Here is a 23,555-nt window from a genome sequence, read left to right on the forward strand (position 1 = left end):
CTTTATTAAAAAAAAAATCCAATAACTAATGAGCAGTGCCACATCAGCCTAGTGATATTAGAGTTGAATAAAAATTTATATATATAGAGAGAGAGAGAACATGTTGATAGTAGTGCAAGAACAGTGACAATCAATTAGTAAGGGGGGAAAAGGAGAAAAGAAAGAGCAGAATTAGGAAGGCTGAATCTTCAAATTAATAAATCAGAGGAAGCCAAATCCAGGGGCAGAAAACACTGCCTCATTTTAATAACACAAAAAAACAGGGATAAATATACCTTGATCGTTAGCGGATCGAAGCAGATGAATCTTAAAGTCAAGCTTTCATCAACATTTTCTTCTGTAAAGCAGTAAAAATTAAAAGAAAACAAAAAGGCAATTCTTTCTACATATATAAACAGGTGAGCACAGCAAGTGTATAAGAAATTGGTAGCCAGAATTGACTGGAATTTTTTTGCTGCTGATGACAATAATTTTACATGTTGCTTCCCTTGGAACTAAGGAAAAGTGATTCTCCATTGATCTGTACATGCCCTTAGCTTTGAGGACCCTAAAGCTTTCTGCCATCCATCAACTACTGGCTCCTAATTCCAGCGAGGTGCTGGTTTCTGCAGTTTCATCCTCACTGAGGCTAGATGGCATTTCCATGACAGATCTAGATGATATGTATAATGCAGAAAAAAATAATAATAATTAGCCCCAAATTTTATTTTATTTTATTTTTATCAACAAAAAAAAAAAAAAAAAAAAGGAAAGGAAAAGGATGTAAACATGTCAATAAATGGCGATGGAAAGTTCACCATGCATACAGAATAGAAAAAAGATGAGATTAGGTGCTATCCAATTCTCCAAAAGAACAACACAAAAGTTCAACCAAAAAGAAGAAAGAAGAAAGAAGAAAATAAAAAGGAAAAAAATGGGCAATTGATCTTTTGACTTGGAGATCACCTCTGTAGGATTTCCAAATATGTTCAATTCTCATTCATCTCATCATGCAAAAACTTCCATTATGTGGCAAGTTAACACCCTAATCACAGTGATACCTTCCCAACACCTTCTAATTTCAAAATTTTGGAGCTTTTCACTTTTGAGATACTTGGATAGTAGATTTACATTCCATATTCCAACCGCCGCCCCCTGGGGCAGTGCTTCTCCGAAAAAGAAAAAGGAGTATTACATATTACAAGATGTAATTCATCTAGACATTAATATGATAAATCAATAAGCAAAGCAAGGCCCAACCAAAAAATTTACACATATAAATGCATGGCTCAAAGGATATACAGGAAGATAATGTATAAATCGCACTGATTCGCACATGCCACTTGGGCTTTGGTTCAAGGTGCAAGGGATGGGTTCAAGTCTTATCAAGAAAAAAAGGGACACATGCACATGAAGATACATAAACATGTGAGGAAGCATGCATGCTAATTTAGAGGCAGAGATAACAACCATAACCAGGACCAACCTTTTGCTCTGATATTTCCATGTCGGCATTTCGGTGAATATTGGTTTTGTCACATAGTCTTGCTGAGGAAGATTAGGTCTTCCATGTTTTGCAACCTTCAATAGTAAAGGGGAATCAATAGCAAGGCAAAACACTGCACTGCATGTACACACATATGTATGTATATACATGAGTCTGTGTAGGTTATGCATACATACATACTGATGTACAATCATATATTTTTCTATAAGGCATGCATTTTATATACGAGTCATAATGTCATTTAAAAAAAAAAAAAAAAAAATTGGCCAAAGCTCCAACTCACTGTCATTTCATTTACGGGATGCATCTTTAATTTTGCTTGGTTGCCATATTCTTTTATACCCTTCCATTTTCCATTAACTTTCCCCTCCTGCACATATGCACAAAACAATATAATCTTAAGCAGAGTACTATCAATCAACATCAAGTTGTTAAATAATACAGCAAATTAGTAGAAAGGTCCAAACTAAAAAGTAAACCTTTTTCTTCCTTGTAGATAGCCCTCTCTCTTCTGTATCGATTGACTCGTAGAGATTACATATCAAATTTGAGGGCTTAGATTTAAAGTATTCACTCCTTTGGACTATGTTGGGACTGACATTATCATACTCATGCAACTTGCTTTCAATTTTCCCATCGCAGCGACCATGATGGCTAGTTACAGAATCAATCCTCATCCCTTCAACACCATGCTTAGATCCCATCCTTTGATTCTTCTTGCTACTGTAAACAGAGGTTTCTCCAGCAGAATCCTCATACAGATCGGAAGAAGAGTGCCTCTTACCAAAAGGTTTGATATGGTTCAGAACAGCTGACTTCTGTTCTAATTGGTAATGAGGCAACTTATCCTGATAATCAGACCCATGCATACTGCTACAGATTGCCCCTTCCGTATATAAATCTTGTGAACTCAACTTGGAATTGCGTACCTCATATCTCTGCAAGGGCAGGGTAAAGGGAAAAATATTATCACAGAAGTTGCTAAAATTGTTACAAAAGAAAAAAACTAACATTAACAGAATCAAGAGTGCAATTCAAGCTTAAATTGATGCAAAGTCTATAGAGCAGAGTTTATCGGGCCTCCATGAATTTAATTATAAAAGAGTAATTTGCTTAGGTAAGGCAAAAGAGCAGGTCTGAGCTCTGCTGTTAAGAGCTTTCAAACATCCACAATTCTAATAAATCTGTAGGTCAGTTCAATACCAAAGAATTGAAAAAGATTGCTCAGCAACAATTTTATGGGAAAAATATACTTAAGCCTCCCTATACACCTTTGAATTACCAAGTGTGACACTTGGATACGTCATATTACCATTGTTTGACAAAAAGACCCCACCGAACTGTCGAATGTTAAAATGGATGGAAAAGTAGTCATGTGTGTTCCCTTCGACGAAATTCTTCCCAAAATACCTTCACTTTGACCATTGAAAAACCATAAATTCCCTTTATAATTTTTTTTAAAAAATAAAATAAATCTGAACAATTGGCCAGCCCCCAGTGGTCAATGCTTCCTCCCCCCACCCCTACCCCACAAATATATATATATATAAAGGAACATAAGAATAACACCTACAGAGTGAGTTGAGTTCGACAGAGGTCATGGTACAAAACCTTGATACGTATCACAAATTCAAGAAATTCATTATGATAGTAAATGCAAAACGGTCCCTAAATACATATTTTTTTAATCTTTAACAGTCGCATGAGAGGCACCCATGCCCCAGAATCATTATAGTCCATCTTCTCTGCCTAGACCTAAACATAAAGTCACAAAATCCACCAGCACTTATCAAAGATGACAAAATTGCAGCGTTTGAGATACCCCCCTTAAAGATATACAACATGGACTTTCACACTTGATATCAATTTTGATCCAGTTTGTTCCTTGTCATAGTGAGTTTATATGATTATATTAACAGATTGAAAACCTCTTCCAGACTTCTTTTTTCACCCTCCATCACAGTCATAAGACAAAAAGGATAATGTAAAAACACATTTCATCTTACTAAATCTGTCAGTACATGAAAGAAAAAATCAGAAAAACCACTTACCTTGCTGAGACTGGGTTGCCTTTCCACTCCAGAGATGTCTGGAGAATGGGGAGGAGAAGAATTCCCATCATAGTATGGTTCTGCAAAAGCACACATAAAATGAGACATAAGACTCCAAACCTCTGGAGAAAGAAGTTTTTCCAGGAAATTGAGAAAAAAAAAAAAAAAAAAAAAACCACGTGAATGTAATGCACATAGATAATAGATATATACATGTACATCTCTATCATTGATAAAGAGAACTCTCAAACAGTTTTGAATGAAACACATTTCCACTTTTGATCCATAAACTGCTACAGTTGAAATTTGCAATTATAATTTGATAATTTAATTAACGATGCTTCAGATAATTAAAAATAACCTCTCCCCAGTCCCCACTACCTCTTACACCTTCACCATCATCATCATCATCTCTATCTCTCTCTCTCTCTCTCTCTTTCTCTCTCTCTCTAAACAACCACGCATTTCAAACTCCTTCCCTCATTTTCTTGCCAGCCTCCATCTCTCTAAGATCAAAATCTTCTACAGAATCATAATGCTCCAACAACATTCTTTTCTTCATCCACTTGATAAAAATAAAAATTAGCAAATAAATGGGAAAAAAGGACCACAGAAGCAGCAGTCGAGCGAAAAAGGCGTAATGGAATTACCAAAGAAGAGATGAATACTTGAAAATAGGTACTTTAATGCATATAGAAATCAAGATTTGATTTCTCTCACTTATTTTCAGTAATTTTTTTTTTTTTTTTTTTCAATTACAGCGTCTCACACTCCATGTTCACCTGATGACTATTATATGTCAAAATTGAGTTTCTGAATCTACTTATAATTCTAACTACTAAGATCAAGATGAATATGCCAGAGATACGTGCTAGTCAATGGATCCAAATGCTTCAAACAAGAAGGGGTAGCAAAAAACTTCAGAATGGAAAATCACAAGATAAACTTTAAGATTCAAAATCAATTTAATATGGAACTTGTGACAAAGAGAAACAACTCAAATGGTGACTCCATGGTACAAAACAGCCATCTACTACAAACACTAAACCATAATAATTCCATCGCCAGTAATGAAGTAAACAACATGAAAGTTTTGCAAGATTGCAGTAGAAATAGGCTAGAGCGACACAAACCTAGAAGTGTTTATCCAAAAAAGTGCTGATGCATTCTATGGAAGATAAATAAACCAAAAAAAGTTGTGATAACACCAGTTTAAAAAAATAACTCAAATACTTAGGAATCAGAATTAAAGCCTCTACATATGTTGCTTTTTCCTTCAGCCTCCCTCTCCCAGCCAAAACTTCAAAACTTTCCATCCACATGCAAGACATTCATTTCTATTATTCCACTGGTAACGAATGCTTGAAATCATTAGAATAGTAATTATCTTTTAAGAGTTTATATTATAAAACTTCATGTTTAAAGTTCAAAGGTGGTAGATCAAGCTCAAGACACCTACATCAATGCAACTCCATCACGACAGCTGGGATTAGGTACACTGTACATGAGAACCTTCCATATAGAACAAATTAAATATTATCATAATAAAGCAACACAAATCTTTCAAGCTGTCAAACTGTCACAAAACCCATGTTAATAACTCTTCTTCTTCTTCTTCCAAATAATCTTATTTAAACCCGAGAATGTGAAATCCAATTACTCACTATAGATAATAAAAAAAGGGACAATACACAATATAAAAAATGAAAATGACGAAAACTATGTGACAAAATATGAATATAGGCAACAAGATCTGGGCAACAACAATAAGAAATTCCCCTCTTGCAGGACCAATTGCATAAAAACTTCATTTAAGACAGCTATTTTAACATGTAAATACATGTTATGACTTACCCTGGACTGGATTCCTAGTTGGGGACTCAAATGCACCAGGAGGAAGTGGCTGAAATTCCACACCTAGTGGTGGACCATCCTCTCGATAATGCTTCCCTAATTGCCTCTTAACAGCAGTAATAGCAGCATTTTCAATTTCACCCTTCACTTTCAAGTATCCTGATGGCTTATATCCCATGAATTTTGCATTGTTAGCATTTATCGGCATAATAACTCCATTAGGTGTCATGTATCTAGAATTTTCCATATCATATGGATCCTCAGTTTGGGAAAACAACCTGTCTTGTGAAGACGAGCTACTTTCTGAAGATGTTTTATCAGTGTCATTAACAGCTTCTGTATAGTGAGTCCTATGCTCATAGGTGAGGCCTGCGGCCTGAACATCATTGCGATAGAGCCTTCGACTTTCAACTTCCCTTGGATCAACATTCTTATAATCCCCATGTTTCGTGCTGCCACATGAATCCTGTCCAAGTCCACTGCCACGATCCTGAATAACACCACTTGAATGATCTTGCCGTCCACTAGCACAAGCTTCATCTCTCAACAATCTTTTGTCTTTTAATCTTCTGTGGCAAAACCATCCAGATATTTGCTTTTCTGACAACCCTATCCGCTCAGCAAGTTGGCACTTCATTTCTTCAGTAGGGTATTTATACTCTAAGAGAAATCAAAGAGAAAATCCTTTAGAAAAATAAAGAACTTGGCACTTAGCAAGAAGCCTAAGATAAAATATGACAAGAGAAGTAATCATACCATTGTAAAACTTCTCCAAAGCCATAACCTGGGCAGGTGTCTTGAGCCTTCTTTTCTTATCCTTCTCCAAAGAAACTTTGTTCTCTTCAGATTGTGCTCCACCTGATTCTAAGCATGAATAGAAAAGTAATTGAGAAACCATAGAAATGAGAACAATGACCGTGATCTGGAAATATTTATTGCCCTATCAGCGGTTAATTTGAAAAAAGAAAATCTCATGGTAGAGTATTTGATAAGTGGAACAAAGATCATATCAATTTAAGTACTTTCCATGTAAATGAAGAGATAAATGTCATAAATTATCTTAGTTACTAAGCCAAAAAAAAAAAAAAAAAAAAAAAACCATTAATATTTCTGTTTGGCCTCCCCACCCCCTTCCTCCCTCCCTCACTCCCTCTCTTTCCTCTTCGTGAGACATAAGCCCTCTGCTTTATGAGATACAAAGTTACCCTCTCCCTTCTCTTCATGCGACACAAGCCCTCTTCTTTATGAGATACAGACGTTATTACAAGAAACTTCATGGACTTTCTGTAACGTCAAATGGACTGCTCTTTTTTTCTTTTCTTTTTTTGAATGAATAATTTTTTATATCAAACAAACAATTCCCTTTACAAACACATCAGCAACCAGCTGAAAACTCAATACTCTACCAGTATCTTCCTTCCCCACACTCCCTATCAAACTATCTCTCTCTAGCATTGATTTACATTTGACAGCAACTATCCCTTCTTACAATTACAAAAATATCACAAAACAAACTACACTAGAATTCCCTTATCAATTCCTCATTTACAGCATATTCCCTCATTTCCCATAGTTCCACAAAATTCCCCCTTCCCACTATCTGAGCTCTAACTTCCCATTTAATTCTCAGCAGAATTTCTTCCTCCGCCCTGGGCTGAGTTCCATGCTTCAATTCATTCTGGTTTTTCCATATATTATACACAGTTGAGCCAGGCACCAGCCTGCAGACATTTTTTCACTCTTTTTTCTCCATTTCTACTCCCTCAACAAGCACAGCTTCCCAGCTCATTGGTGGACCACCATGTCACTTATACACATAGCTCCTTTCCAAATCCTACTGCTGTAACTGCATTGAAAGAACAAATGATCATGGTCCTCTATTCCATGCCCGCAGAAAACACAATGGACGTCCCCTTATATCCCCATTTCAAAAGTTCATCCCCTGTTGTCAATGCATCCTTTATGACCGACAATAAGCTAAAAGCTTGTTTCGACATAGATAGGTGAAAACGGATTAAATTCCACCAAACCACTTGCACCTGTTTCTCTCTCAGAGCCTCCCATGTTTCTGAACTTGATATTTTCCTGATTTTGCAATCACCCATTTCGGCACATCCTTCTTTCCTATTTCCACCAAAGATATCGGATAGCCTACTCTGTAGTTCGACTAATTCCTCAGAACGAACTGGCCTCCAGTTCCACTTCTCTTCTCTGATGACAGTAGACAATCTAGCTTCCATTTTGCTATGTGCATCATACACCACTCGGTAACCATACTTTTCATAAGGCACCCCATTTAGATGCCACCAATCAAACCACAAGTGGATATCTCTTCCATCTCCTAATTCTAACTTTAAAAATTTCCTAGCTTCCCCTCTCAACTCCAACATCTTTTGCCAACTCCATGCACAACTTTGAGGAACTTTTATTTGCCAAAAACTCCTGTCCTTCAATCACACCATAAGTGGATATCAAATGAAGTGCTTTCAGCAACAAGAGAATAACATTGTCAGAGCTTCTCCCTTTGCTCACTACTAAAGTAGTAAAGTTTACAAATTGGTGACCAATAAAGAAAATGTTTCATCAAACCTTTTGGTCCTAATACCAAAAAACTTGAGGTACTTGTAACTTGTCTCTCACTTCGCTTACCATTGTGGTTGCATCAACTTATTTTCTCCTAATTTTATTTTGTTTCTTGAAAGTAAAGCATCTTGATACGTTACATGCAAAATCATGTCTTCCACTACATGCATGTAGATCACAATCAGATGCATCAGAGCAAACTCTTACGTGTTTTAACTAGAATAATTAATCTTGACATTTATTTTATAAAACTGTGGCCGTCTTAATCTTATGGTTGCATAAGTATGTACGCTTCCCAAAGTTTATGTTATACTTGCTACACTTAGCAAACTCTTCCATAACTCAACTATGTCACCAGGTTCCTCTATTTCTGTATAACACTTCCAAACTCCAAACAGATCTTCAATAAAATCATACCATACAGTCCAAAAATGGGGTTTAACAGTTCACAATCAAACATTTGACAAGACCACATCGACTGCCTTCATTATAATTGAAGCAAAATAAACACTCAAGGAAAATGGAAAAAAATCTTTCAGCTTATTATTTTTGCAGTACATTCAATGTTTCTTGTAAGCAGTTAACGAGAAAGAGAAATACCCATCTTAAACACAACCAAACAAGCACCGTTAAGATCAAAGCATTCCAAAGAAATTTCCAAAAGATAGTGATCAATAATTTTAATCGGAATTTGAGAAAAACTATCAAACTCGAGGCCATTGTAAAAAGGGGAAGAAAAACTAATGCCCCATTTGGTTCCAACAACCAAAATTCTCCATCAACTGGTAGGGACCAAGAGGCCAGAAGGGAAAGCAGGCAGCAAAAAAAAAGTAAAAATTCCCAAATTCACATCCTGGGCATTACCTCCATCATTACAACAATTTGCCTGTTCATGCAAAGAGTTCAATATCCCGGAATTCAATTACACATTCTAATGCAGAAAAAGAAACCCCTAAAGCAATTCACAAAAATCAATCAGAAATGGAAACCCAAAACGTTGGTATGATTTCAGATTGAGAACAAAGAAAAAACAGATTACCTTCCATGGTGTGCGACGTCCTGGTGATTCCTTCTCTCTCTCTAGAAGCTGTGGATTCCGTTGGTTCAAAAGGCAAAACCCATAAATAACATCTTTATTGAATGGTAGGGACCTAGCTTGAATTCGTTTCCATATCTGTTTGGATTTGGGTTTGTACTTGGTATTTCCATTACTTCTTTTCTTTTCTTTTTACGCAAAATGGGACAAGGTTTTCTCTCAGTTGATTAAACTTATAATATATGTCCTTACATTTTCACATATTTTATTATTTCTATTAAAAATATATGTAATAATTATATATTTTAAAAATATGTGTTAATTTAATAAATTTAGTTAGAGAAATTAGTTTGAAGGAGGTGTATTTGTTAAGAGAAGTGCTAGGAACCAAACAAATGAACTCAGAAAAATTTTTAAACTGACGTGGCAAGAGTTTTTTAATTAAAAAAATGCAATTCTCTTTTCATTGTCTACTATTCACGGTTTGCCATATCAATTTGAAAAAATTTATGAGTTCATTTGTTTGGCTCCCTAGCACTTCCCATTTGTTATTTTATTTTTTATGAGTTAGGACTGTTTTTTGCTTTTAAGTAGAAAAAACAAAAATATTAGGGGTAACTTCACTTTAGGCCCCTGAATTACCACGCGATTTGACAATCCTCCAAACTTCAAAATCTCTCAATTTGAATCCCTAAACTTTCAATTGCAATCAATTTAAACTCTTCCATCAGATTTAGCCGTTAACTTCTAACGGAAATATCTAAAAATACCAAAATATCCATGATTTTTCATTTTTATTTATTTATTTTTAATTTGGAAATAAAAAATAAAAAAGCCAAGGGTAACGTTATTGTCTCACTTTTAACATTTAAAATCTAACAGATGAGTTCAAATTGACTGCAATTAAAAGTTCAATGGTTCAAATTGAGAAGTTTTAAAGTTTAAGGAGACTTATCAAATCACGTAGTAATTCAATAATTTAAAGTAAAGTACTCCAAAATATTATTAATAAACAAGTTAATACACAAAACACTCAAAAACTACTTTTTATCTTTTATGTCATTTTATGGCCAAAAGACAAAAAGTGTATTTTAAAATGCATTATCATCTTAAAGTTCTCTTTTTTTATTTTTTTGTTCAAACAAAAGAGCTTAAAAAGAAATTCAATCTTTAGTAATCTTTTGATGATAAAATAAAAACTATAAATGTAATAATCAACAAGATATCGTATACAATTTATTTTTGAGCAGCTAACTATTCGGTTTCAAATAATGATTAACGTTCCATTCAACTTGATATTTTAGAGCATTTATAATATAAGTACACAAAATAACTACTCAAAAAAGTATAAATTTTTACTTTAGAGTAAAAAAAATAAAGTGAGAGAGCAAAAATAATAAGCAAAGTTTATAATGTAAATAATGAATAGACTAATCAGCGTATTTACTATTCACATTAGATGAAAAAATGTTAAATTGTTTATTGAAGACGAAAAAACACACATAATAGTCAAATTTGACTATTATTAGGAATTTTACTATTATTTCGGAGATGCTCTAAGTAAGCCTCTACAACGAGCTACTTACAAATTGGGCCGCCTATGCCATCCAAATTTCCCTGAATGGGTTATGGTTGGATGTGGGTGGATATTACCGGCCTCCGCTTATCCATATATTAATATGAATAATGTTATATATCATATTGTTATTTTTATTATTACACTAGGATGATATGGCATTGCCAATTCGTTATTTTTTATTTTTTAATGATGGTTCATCTAAAAGTAGATTGATATGTCACATCAACATCATGATATAATATATATATATATATATATATATGTGTGTGTGTATGCCTGTATGTATTTTCATATCAAAACAACGTAGTTTTGTCTAAGAATCATTTCCCTTTGCTTCCTCATTTGAACAACCAAAAAGTCAAAAACTAAAAAGCTCAAATAGGCCTATTTGGCATTTTATTCTCCTCCTTTTTTTCATTCCTTTTGAAAAAAAAAAAAATGAACACTCATTTATTCATATTAACAAGCAATTTTCATTACTTTTCTCTAATAACAAATTCAAAACTTTTTTCACCTATACAACAACACATCAATCAATTCTTTTTACTAAAAAAAAAAAAAAAAGGTTTTTTCAAGCACATCCAAATGAGACATAGAAGCAATTTGGCTGTCTTTGGCTCGTGGAAACCTAAAAGAAGAGCCCATACACATGAGGCCGATGTGTAGGCGTGGTTTGTAAAAAACAAACTGTCAGCCTGTGGACAGTTTCTAGCAGACAGGTACTCAAAGTCGCGGAGGACAATTTTTCAGGAAGAAAATTATAACCGACCTGCCAACCAATAATCGATTATAACCATAAATCAATAATTGGTAACCCCTAATAAAAAGTCCGAAAGCCCATTTAAAAAAAAGAGTTATAACTAAGAATATTGAATTGAATAACTGCTAACCGTTGGTTATAATAAACAATTAGTATTAAGCCGCCAACCAATTAGTATTAAAAATGTATTTAACCCTCTAAAAAAAAATACAACTTCGCTCAATTGGAAAATCACAAAAGTAGAGCGACTTAAAAAAAAAAAAAAAAAGGGAAGGGGGTTAACACAAATAACATCAGAAAAACACTAAATCTGAGCTCAGCTCCAAAGTCCCGAGGCTCTGGTTCTCCTTTCTTTATTTGCAGCATTGAAATTCAAAGAAACCAATCTATGCAACCTCACTTTCAAATGGCCACTCAACGGCTACTGTCCCCGAAACCCACTATCAGAACCCTCACAACCATCACAAAACCTTCATTTCACGACCAAACTTGTTCTCACAGACCTCACTCCCTCTCTTCTCCTCCAAACCCTGACCTTAAGCATGGCCTCAGAACCCTCCAAACCGGAGAAGAACCGGCTTCATCAACACCTCCTCTATCAGATTCTTTCTTGTTGGAAAAGATTGTGTTCAGTTTAAAGCAAGGTAATCCCAACTCATTGCGCAATCATCTCTTTCGGTTAAACCCTTTGCTTGTATTTGAAGTTCTTAACCGTTTCCGTGAAAATTTGCAACTGGGTCAGAGATTTATTGATTTAATTGTGTTGAATTGTCCAAATTTTAGGCATTCATCTCAATCTTTGAGTGCAATAGTTCACGTTTTGGTGAGTAGCCGGAGGCAATCGGATGCGCAATCTTTCATTCTTAGAATGATTAGGAAGAGTGGCGTGTCAAGGGTTGAGATTGTTGAATCTTTGGCATCTGTAGGTGACAATTTCGGGTCGAATTCGTTGGTTTTTGATTTGTTGATTAGGACTTACGTGCAAGCTAGGAAGTTAAGGGAGGGGTCGGAGGCGTTTCGGGCGTTGAGAAGTAAAGGGTTTTGTGTTTCTATCAATGCTTGTAATAGTCTTCTAGGTGGGCTTGTGAAGGTAGGGTGGGTTGATTTGGCATGGGAGGTATATGGGGAAGTTGTTAGGAGTGGGATTGATTTGAATGTCTATACGCTCAATATTATGGTTAATGCGCTGTGTAAAGATCGAAAAATTGATAATGTTAGGTTGTTCTTATCGGATATGGAAGAGAAGGGGGTCTTTCCAGATATTGTGACTTACAATACACTCATCAGTGGATATTGTCGTGAAGGGCTCTTGGATGAAGCTTTTGAGATACTGAACTCAATGTCAGGTAAGGGGTTGAAACCGGGCCTTTTCACTTATAATGCTATCATCAATGGTTTGTGTAAGAAGGGAAAGTATGGAAGAGCAAAGGCAGTCTTGGGTGAAATGTTGCACAATGGGGTGAGTCCTGATACTGCTACTTATAACACACTGCTTGTAGAGAGTGGTAGGAACGATAATATTTTGGAAGCTGAAGAGATTTTTAATGAAATGTTGCAACATGGTGTTGTTCCTGATTTAGTTAGCTTTAGTTCGCTTATTGGGGTTTTTACGAGGAATGGTCATCTTGATCAGGCGATAGCGCATTTTAGAAATATGAAGAAAACTGGCTTGGTTCCAGATAATGTGATCTATACTATTCTTATAGATGGGTATTGTAGAAACGGCATAATGTCAGGGGCTTTAAAGATGCGGGATGAAATGCTACAACATGGTTGTGCTATGGATGTGGTTACATACAACACTATTTTGAATGGGTTGTGCAGGGGGAAGATGCTTACTGATGCAGATGAGCTCTTCAATGAGATGGTGGAAAAGGGTGTCTTTCCTGATTTCTGCACTTTCACCACCCTCATTAATGGATATTGTAAGGATTGGAATATGAATAAAGCGATTAGTTTGTTTGAGACAATGACTCAGAGGAATCTCAAGCCTGACATAGTGACATACAATACATTAATTGATGGGTTTTGCAAAGTTGGTGAAATGGAGAAAGCAGAGGAGTTATGGGGTGATATGATCTCTAGAGGGATTTCTCCCAATCACATCTCGTATGGTATTCTCATTAATGGGTTTTGTATTATGGGATATCTATCTGAGGCTTTCAGGTTGTGGGATGAGATGGTTGAAAAAGGTATCAGACCCTCTCTGGTGACTTGCAACACTATTATAAAGGGCTATTGCCGGTCAGGTAATGCGTTAGAAGCAGACGACTTCTTGAGCAAGATGATGTTGAAAGGAGTTGTTCCTGATAGCATTACGTATAACACTCTTATTAATGGTTATGTAAAAGAAGAGATTATGGACAAAGCTTTTGTTTCGATTAACAAGATGGAGAAACAAGGGCTTTTGCCTGACGTTATTACATATAATGTAGTTTTGAATGGGTTTTGTAAACAAGGTAGAATGAAAGACGCAGAACTATTATTGCAGAAGATGATTGAGAAAGGTGTAAATCCTGATAGATTCACATACACCTCATTGATAAATGGACATGTGAGCCAGGACAACCTGAAGGAGGCATTTCGATTCCACGATGAAATGCTGCAAAGGGGATTTGTTCCAGATGATAAATTCTAACTGTTTAGCTGTTTGTGTTTGTAGCGACACTGACTTCATCTGGCTGCATGCCAGATATATAATTATATTGATGGTGGGATTTGTTCTCTTTTTGCATTCTTCATTTCTTTTTGGCAATGTTGTACATTGAGCTATCTCATTGAAGTCTTGTGATTATTTACTCTTCTTTAATGTATTGGTATAAGAAGTGTTGGAAGGCTATAAGAAAGCAGAGATTGGAATTAACGGATATGGACATAATTAATTGCTTATGATGAAGGTGAGGTTACTTTTAATACTGGATAAAACTTGTGATTTTTTATGGATGAGAGTTTGAACTTATGAAGTTTACACATTTAGTTTGTCCGACAGGGGACTTTGAATAAAGGAACGGTGGACTAGAGAGTTTTAACCACTCTTGACTTTCACTCAATTATGAAGATTTGACAACCAAGTGACTGTAGAGGTATGACTTTGTTTTATTTTTTCCAGATTACAGAATATCGTCTTTGGCCCTTCAAATGTCTTAATCTATCTTATTTAATTGTTATTTTATCCTTGTTGCGTTTTCTTGCCAAATCCTTTGTCAATATTCAATGCAGGCAGGTCCTTGAGGCCTTCTACTCAATTCAACTCAGCCTTAATCCAAGCTAAATTAGGTTGGTTGCATGAATTCTTTTGTGCTATTTTGCTTGATTTTGAGCTATGTCCCCCATTAGATCATTAAAAACGGTCTTTCCTCACTGCTTCTGTATGGAATTCATGTTCATATAGGTTTTGCAATTGTTGTTCCTTCCTCTCTGCTTTGGAACCAGCTCGTGATCAACCTTTTTTTTATAAGTAATAAAAGCGTAAAGTGTCCCTAAGTACGTAAGGAGTATACAAAAGGATCACCTAACTAGAAAGGAAAAGCAAGCAAGGAAATCATCATAACTAATCGGCAACATGGACAAATGTGTTACAGTCCAAAGCTACAAAGTATGAAAGCAAGAGGATAAAATGTCATTCAAAGACCTTTCCAAGTCCTTGAAGCACTTATTATTCATTTTCTGCCAGCACCAAAAGAGGCACGTAGGCACCATCTTCCAGACTGCAGCACTCTCCCACCCCCCAGAAGACCACTAACAGGCTAGCAAATCAAAAACCCGTCTAGGCATCACAAGAGATCAAAGCTTTGGTCAGTGATCTTCTAAGAAGCTGAAGCTACCTCATTGACTCTCTTTTTTTTTTTTTCTTTTTTTTTTTTAATTTTAATTCTGATCCTGTAATATGGCTAACTAAAGGTAATTATTATTCAATTTTTTATCGGTTTACAGTTTCAGTCTCCTTTATGTTGACAAAATGTTGGTCCACCTTGAGCTTTTCAACAATTCTGCATTTATCTTCTTATTAAGGTTATCAATTTATGATACGACCTGTGAACCTGATATAAATTTACCACAAAACTTGCAAGTTAGGGTTTATGGCTCTAAACTATCTAATTAAATGGGTCAGATTAAGTTTTACTTATATAGTCTTATACTTATACCTCGATATGACTCAAATTTAACGCAAAAACACAAATTGTCACTTCTGTTTGTAAGTTCATTTCTTGTTCTTTTAAGATTTTCTTATCTTGAAGTTCTTAAAATGAGAGGGGATATGGTTGGCGCTTGTTGGGCTCCACTCTTAGTTTGGCCTTCAAACAAATCATCATACTCCATTACCCCTTGGCCACCTAATTCATGTAATTTGCAATAGTCTACTTCTCTAACCATGCTAATTGGATAATAAAGTATATACCCACCACGCATTTTACCAGTACTTTAAACAATCACCCATAAAATAACAAGTATGAATAAGAAAATGTGAAAAATAAAGGGAAAATAAAATATATTCTTTAGATTTTAAATTTTGACAATTATGTCCTTAAATTTTTAAATTTTGACAATTATGTCCTTAAATTTTTATCTCTCTTATTTGACATGTCATATGCCAACTGTATATGTTACTTGACACAATTACTTTAATTTTTTTTTAAAAAAAAATCTTAGAATTAAAGCTGATTTTTTTTTTTTCTTTCTAAAAATAAATTGAAATTCAAAGGACACATCATGCATACGCCTCTGCCTGGCGGAAAGGCAGATGCGGCAAATTGAAGAGACACGTGGGCAGTCAAATGATATGGATAATATCGGCTGAGTATTGCTGACATTTTAAAATTATGATTTTTCTTAATATACCAATAATCCCTTTTAGTCAAGGAATTGCTATTTTAATCCCCTCGATGATGGGATTTGATGGCAATGGTTGTCTATTATATACTCTGGATCCCAAAATCAATGCACATACAATGGATTATCACATAGTTTTACCATGACTTACCAAACCTTGTCGCCACTTGCAATAGAATCATTAGATGCTTTCAAATGACATCATTATTTTATTTTAATTTTTACTTATTTTTCTGGGGACACAAATCTGTCTCGTGGGCGTGCTCGTTAGTTGTTGACGTGTTTTGATAGGGGTGATAATTTGTGTTAACATATTGGGTTTAGGTCGTGCCGAGTCATATGTATAAAACTATATATGTTAATTCTAACTTGACTAATTTAATTAAATGAGTCAAACTCATCAACCTTAGTCAGTTAATTTCATGTTAGGTTTGCTGGTTATGTCAAAAATTGTCAATTTGTATGTTACGTTCCGGGTTTCAACTCGTGTCAAGGCATAAGTATAATATTACATTGTTTACTTTAATCAAAACCATTTAATTAAACAAGTCAAACCCCTTAACCATAAATTATTAATTTCATGTTGGATTTGTGTTAGATTTTAAAGTCGTATAAAAAATTGTCAACCTTAATTTTGAAGGATGCATGCTTTTTTATTTCTTATTTGAAAAAGTATACTAATGTTACGTGAATACGACAACACTTTTTATTTGTTAATATCTCTAACTAGACAATAGAAAACAAAGTCGTGAACAAACATGACGGATATCAAAATTATATCTTCACCAGTAAAATAACATTCGGGGTAGTTGTGATCGCTGCAAATTAACTGCTTCTTGTGACCAATTCAAACTCCTTTTGAATTAGAATTATGCAGAAAAGAAGAGGATATGTGATATGCTTGAAGAATTGGTGCGCATACTTTTCTATTTTCTTAGATATTATATGTGATACCAACGCCGCAGGAGTGGTTAGAGATGGGTTAATTTTGGGCTACAACCAAAAGAACAAAGAAATGTAGCCGTTGCTTGGATACGTACGTAATCAGGATAATCATGGTGGTCTTAAAGATGATGATCATTGCGTGGAGATGGGGATTAAGAAATGTCAATTCTCTTCCAATATTGTCATTGATTTCATGTGATACCTATGATTTATTTAGATAATAAATAGAAAATATATATAGTAAGAACTGTAAGATAATGGAAAACCTGTGGTGGCCTGAGGCTGTGGTTATTAACAATTTTGATTTTTGCATGTGCAATCTTTGACTGTTCTTGAGTTTTGTCCCTTTCAACTATATATCTAATAAGCTTATCCAAAAAAATAAAACTGCAGTTATCAAGTTGCAGAGAATAAAACTATGGATCACGCTGTGGACAGTGACAATATATATATATATCTTGTCAATGTTGTCATGACAAATAACTATATTGAACCTGGTAACAATTAGAAGAGTGTTTTGTATTTTAAATTATTTGTTAATATAAATTTCAAGTAGAATTCATCCTTAAAAACAGCCTTGCAAAGGAACAGTATTAAAGATTTTATAACACTTGGGATTGTAGCATACTACCGGATGATAGCCATTTTTATACGCTATGCTCATACATAATATTAAGACATTTTAACTCATCAACTTATATGTCGCTCCTTCCGAGACTCGGCAACAAAATTGCAACCCATTCAATCATATACTCAACGAGTTGAGTTTGATCCTATATTCGACATGGTGTGGCGGCTCTGATATCAAATGATATAAACTTCAAGTAGAATCTACCTTTAAAAACAAACTTACAAGAGAATGGTGTTAAATAGCTTATATACACATAATTAATTTTTTTTTTTTTTTTTGACATGTCCGCACAAGAAAATGAAAAAGATTCAAACTAGTAACCTGCACTTCATGAAGCGTAGCCCCCAGCTTATTATACTTAAGCCATGAAAAACACTCAAAATCGTAATATTTGACTAATTAATCCAAATCATTTGTTTCTGAGTTTCTTTCCTTGATTGATTATATATGTTTTCTATATATATATATATATAGAAAACATACCGTATGTTTCGATGTTATCGTGGTATATTCTATTGCATCTTCCTTATAATAGAAACGACAAAATGATGGGTAACCAAATTCTCGTGCCGACGAATTGTGTGCTGTGACTAATTCATTTGCATGAAGCATACGGCATGTAATTACACACTGCTGGAATTTATTAAATACGTCTCTACTTCCCTACATACAAATTTTAAAAGCGTGGCCGACGTTGGAAAATGATTGGTTTATTTTTAAAATTTTTTTCTTGGAATTTTAATCAAATCATTAATATAAAAAAATTCCATAACTTATTTCTTTTCACTTACTTTAATTTCTTTTTCTTGCATTCAAGAAAAGTAAAATTACTAATTAATAATCTTTGTATCATCTTAATTTATAAGGAATAACTCTCTACTTTGACGTAACTATAATAGCATCTGTAACTTAGATGATTTCGTAAATGTTCCTTTAAGATGAATCCGTCTAATCTCGTTAGCATCGCACTCATTACGACTCGAGTCTTTGTCCTCTTTCTCGTCAAATCATATGAGATTAAGAGTATGTTTGACCTTGCGATTTCACATGTTAAAAATGCATTTTTAAACAAAATTGTGGAAAATATTTCATTCGAAAGTTTGTTTTAAAAAATATATGATCTTAAATAATAAACTGTGATTTCAAATGTCAAACCACACTTGATTGCGTTTTAATATATATATAAATATTACACACACACGCTCTTACTCTAATAACGATCCGTCAAAAATCTAATGAGACTTTTACAGTTTCACTATCACATTAAGAAGCGCGCAAATAAGAATATAAAAGTAAAAGTTTATATAATATTTCTCTTTTAAAATTATATTTTCAAATTACTTGTTTTAAAAATCACTATTCTTAAATTACACCTTTTAAAATCATAAAACCAAACCCCTCCGGTAGTAATCTCCATGCTAGATTTGATTTAACTTACGCTGTACGCTACAGTGGTTGAGGAGATAAGAATCATGTGAATGAGAATCGAGGCATTTTTTTTTTTTTTAATATAACTATGGATGAGAATGGCATAGGCTATATAAAATTAGTGGCTCTTGCTCTAACACGTTGGCGCATGTTATCAAATATATAACTTTGGGAAGTGTTAGGGAATCAAATAAATAAATCTAATTTTTTTTTTAAATTGACGTGACAGATCGTGAGTGACAGATAAAAAAAATAGAATTACATTTTTTTAATTTAAAAACTCTTGCAACATCATTTTGAAAATTTTTTTGAGTTCATTTATTTGGTTCCCTAATACGTCTCTATAACTTTTATTATTTTGATAAATGAATAGGTTTATAAATCCCAGCACATTTCTCATGCTTAATTATAGGAATAAAAATCACATAGTTTGACCATAACTTCTTATAATTTATAGTTTCTCCTTGTACAGAAAGAAATAGTTGTAAAAAATAAATAAATAAACAAAAAAGTCAAAGACTAACTCCCTAATTGGTTTGGTTGTGTGAACTTTGGACTGGTCCCAAATGTATATTATTGCTCCAATTCCAATTGTTTGTTAAAAAAAAAGTCAGATCTCCAGCAATATCTCACGTGTCAAAATCACGATAATAAAAAAGGTTGATTTCGATTGCTATATATTATTATAATACACGATCACCGACTGTGTCCACAAACTAAATTAATATAATATCCTCATAATTACTTTACTGTCACTATTGAATTTTTCATATATGGCCAAAAGAACAAGTAAGACTAAAGAGCTAGGGACTAGGGTGCTATTTTTTTTTTTTTTTTTTTTTCCTGAGCATGCATCTTCTTGATTTAATATTGTAGGTTTACCTTATAAAACACACCTGCTACAAAAAAATCACTGAGTTGTGAGTCATTAAAAAAAAAACAATATTATTTATTGTCATTTTGGACAAAAAGAGGTGTTGTTTAAATAGTAAAACGACACTTTTTTTTGGCAGTATTGCGTAGTTACATTAAGGAAAACATTAATCAATATTAACAGCGCATACATGAGAAGATAGAGTGGGACCCATGGTCAATGGTAGAGTCAGACAATTCATATTGAAAGTGCTACTAAAAATTTTTTTGAAGGTGCCGAGAACAAGAATAAGAACAAGAACGAGAACAAAAACAAAAAAAGAGCACCCCCAAAGCCTCAAGTGGCTCCACCACTGCCTATAGTGGACGGATTATCTCAAGAACTTAAACTATTTTACCATTTTTTTTTTTACTCCAAACAAAGCATGCTATTTTTTTTTTTTTTTTTTTAATCAAATGCAAAAAAAAGTTACAAAAAATGTTAATTTAAGCATGCATGCATCGGAGTGTCTTCAGGGTTAAGCTCGAAAACTGTTTGACGTCGCTCTCTTTATTTTACAAGAACATCACCATTTTCGGATCAGGGAAGCCCCATGACGTCGGTCCACCCATTCGATGACTGTTACAGTCGTTTGTTCCTGCCTGAAAAATGCAACTTATATATATAGAAGCTGCTTAATCATTGGATGAATGTTCAGTCAGAAAAATCACCACGCATTCTACTGAATCATTCTAAATTCTAAATAATAATTTAATTAATCACGTCATTTTTGGGTGACTTCTAATCATTTATCACTTCCTATGAGGCTATGACGCACCCACAGTCACATATAGACTACGTACTATGAAAGTTTTTTATTTTTTAAATAATAATAATAATAATTACAGATTTATTGAAACCGGAAAAAAATAAAAATAAAAAATAAAAAATACAAGTTATCTCTAAAAAAACCAAGGCGGCCTAAAAGCCAAAACAAGTCTACACAAGAAAGCGTATACAATGAGGCAAACACAGAGACAGCCAACTAAAAAACAGTTGACAAGAGAATTATTTTATTTTTTCATTTTTTTTGTGATGTAAAAGTGAAAATAATTTTATATATTTTGAATTGTTTATTAATGTTGGATCGGGCCTTTGATCAATTGGTGTCTAGGGATAGAAGTCAAAATCTTTTATGACATTCGAAATCAAACTTAGCAAGACATGTTCTAAGAGCTGCCCAAGTGAGTAGAGCAGGGCATTGTTGCACCCCAACAATTCCTCCCTCAACATGACCCTCCCACGATTCGAACCCATGACGCTGGCTTTAATACTATTTATTGGATCGAGCTTTTGATCATCTTATCTAAAAACTAATTGGTGTCTAGTAAGGGAGTCAAAGCCTTTTATGACATTCGAAATCGCATTCCGCAATACATATTTTAAGAGTCGTTTAAGTGAGTAGAGTGGTATTGTTGCACCCCCAACCGTTAAAATTTATATATATTAAAAAAAAAGGAAAAAAGGTCTTACGAAGAAGAAATGTCATGAATGATGTATGCAGAGAGATCCAGGAATCGAGCTGGTCAAAGTGCCCTAGCACATCAGGCACACCCATTGGCCATAAAGACGCATCCACTTCAGGAAGACAAATACCATTTTGTGTTGAATATGGGGGAGAGTGTTAGTTATGGTTATAAATGTTTTAGTTGAATACAACGCACTTTTTGGTGAGCAATATTTTGTCGTTTTTAGTCAACAAATCAATGTTATGGACCCTCAACATTCTCACACTTGCTTGTGCACCTCAATCCAAACAACTGGCTACAATGAGATATACTAAAATATACCTAGCAAGTTTCCTCTTTATTTAACAAAGGTAAATTTTGTGGTTGGTGTAGATCGATGTTCCGGATAGAAATGTTCTTTTTCTTTCTTTTCTTTGCTCGAAAGATGGATATATAGGTTAAACTGACATATCCTTTTAGAATATGTAATTTTTACATGTATTTTTAATTGATGAAATTAATGCATTGATGGATTCTGTGACAAAAATAGGTCAAATAGCAAGCCTGATCAATTCACCAATTTGCCGGTATGGCTTCAGCCTCGATGAGTTCATCTTTCAAACTCGAGGCCGGGTGATTGACCGGCCGGGAGTTGGAATCCATATCATGGATTATTTTGTCTTTGGCATGATGAAATCTTGAGTGGCAATCGAGATGATATAGATCTCTAGTGTGTGTTCCTGTTGGTGGATAAATGAGAAGAAGGTTGGGGAATAATAAAACGGTGGTTTAAGAAAACAAATTAAAAAAGGACTGAGAAGTAATATTAGAAGAATAAAATAGAAAATTTGTTGAAATTTGTATTGAAAGAGTAACATATATATAGAGTAGAAAAATGCTTTTGATTAGTTAAAATGCATTACGTTGTTGGAATTTTAATTTTCCAATCAAACAAACTGGAAAACTTTGTCCATACCAATGAATATGCATGGACATGAATGATATCTTCATAGAATTAATATATATGTATGCAAAGAAAATAGAGTTGGCTTTGATGCCACTAGCTAGTAGGCCTAGGGTATACGTGAGGAAAAACAAATAACAATTTAATTTGGTCTAATACACGTCAAAACGTGCCCACTGCTCTACACAACGGCATGAGAAAAATGAGGCATAATTACGAAATTTAAATTAATCAACCTTTCCCCGAATCGTTGGTCCACTGCCCCGCCCTATACAAATACAATGAATAACGACAGATTTCACTCATTTTCAAGTTGATTTCTACAAGCGGTAAAAGCTTTTGTAAGACTCATGCCAACCCAAATATGAGTTTGACTCGTGGGTGGGGCTATTATATATTTGATGAGGATGTTTGAGATTATGTTTGAAAAATAGAGTTTTTAAGTTAAAAAATATTTTTGGACAAAACTTTCATTTTAAAACTTTTGTTAAAAGTGCGTTTTGACTATTTTTAGGCTTTTTGGACCCTTAAAAGCACTTTCAATTTTTTTTACTAAGAGCCTGTTTGGAATTGCGTTTGAGAAATAGAGCTTTTAAGTTTTTAAAAAAAAACTTTTTTTTTTTTTTACAAAACCTTCATTTTTAAGCTTTTGGCAATTTTTAGGCTTTTTGAACCCTTAAAAACACTTTCATTTTTTTTTTTACCAAACGGATATATTTTTTTTTCTTTAATTTGACTTTTTAAATGTTAAACGCACTTTTAGGACACTCAAAGTTAAACGTACACCCAAATAGGCCCTAAGATGAATCTTATTATATATATAGTCATATAGATTGATATACGAGTGTTATATAATTGAGATGACATGACAGTAAAAATCAAATTTTAATTATTATTATTTTTTTATAAGTATTAATATCATATTACTCTATCCTTTGTATTAATTATATACAAGATAATTAAGCAATAATATGCAAGATGACTTTCTAAATATGAGTTGTAATTTGAAGTCCATGGTAGCGTTAAAAAAGGCAATACCGACTAAAG

General features: G+C 34.0%; 2 protein-coding genes across 6 annotated transcripts; one reads left to right on the forward strand and one right to left on the reverse strand.

Moving 5' to 3' along the window:
- Positions 1–163: 163 nt before the first annotated feature.
- Positions 164–9,207, reverse strand: LOC132164228 (Homeodomain-like superfamily protein). Of its 2 annotated transcripts, none has more exons than XM_059574690.2 (8): positions 9,014–9,207; positions 6,148–6,249; positions 5,392–6,051; positions 3,538–3,617; positions 1,966–2,424; positions 1,770–1,856; positions 1,466–1,560; positions 164–652 (listed from the first exon to the last, which is right to left on the reverse strand). In XM_059574690.2, exons 1-8 carry the CDS (start codon positions 9,018–9,020, stop codon positions 568–570), a joined length of 1,575 nt encoding a protein of 524 aa, XP_059430673.2. In that variant the 5' UTR covers positions 9,021–9,207; the 3' UTR covers positions 164–567. The 2 variants fall into 2 exon arrangements, with proteins under 2 accessions (XP_059430673.2, XP_059430672.2); XM_059574689.2 differs by having other exon boundaries at positions 6,148–6,255.
- Positions 9,208–11,639: 2,432 nt separating this feature from the next.
- On the forward strand, positions 11,640–15,287 carry LOC132164585 (Tetratricopeptide repeat (TPR)-like superfamily protein). 4 transcript variants are annotated; one of them, XM_088518849.1, is made up of 3 exons: positions 11,640–14,432; positions 14,569–14,625; positions 14,741–15,287. In XM_088518849.1, exon 1 carries the CDS (start codon positions 11,738–11,740, stop codon positions 13,985–13,987), a length of 2,250 nt encoding a protein of 749 aa, XP_088374975.1. In that variant the 5' UTR covers positions 11,640–11,737; the 3' UTR covers positions 13,988–14,432; positions 14,569–14,625; positions 14,741–15,287. The 4 variants fall into 4 exon arrangements, with proteins under 4 accessions (XP_088374975.1, XP_088374977.1, XP_088374976.1 ...); XM_088518851.1 differs by lacking the exons at positions 14,569–14,625; positions 14,741–15,287 and having other exon boundaries at positions 11,640–14,060; positions 14,176–14,246; positions 14,339–14,354; XM_088518850.1 differs by lacking the exons at positions 14,569–14,625; positions 14,741–15,287 and having other exon boundaries at positions 11,640–14,246; positions 14,339–14,363.
- Positions 15,288–23,555: the final 8,268 nt, after the last annotated feature.

This window comes from Corylus avellana, chromosome 8, assembly GCF_965113065.1.
Source record: "Corylus avellana chromosome 8, dhCorAvel1.hap1.2, whole genome shotgun sequence".
NCBI classification, from domain to species: Eukaryota; Viridiplantae; Streptophyta; class Magnoliopsida; order Fagales; family Betulaceae; genus Corylus; species Corylus avellana.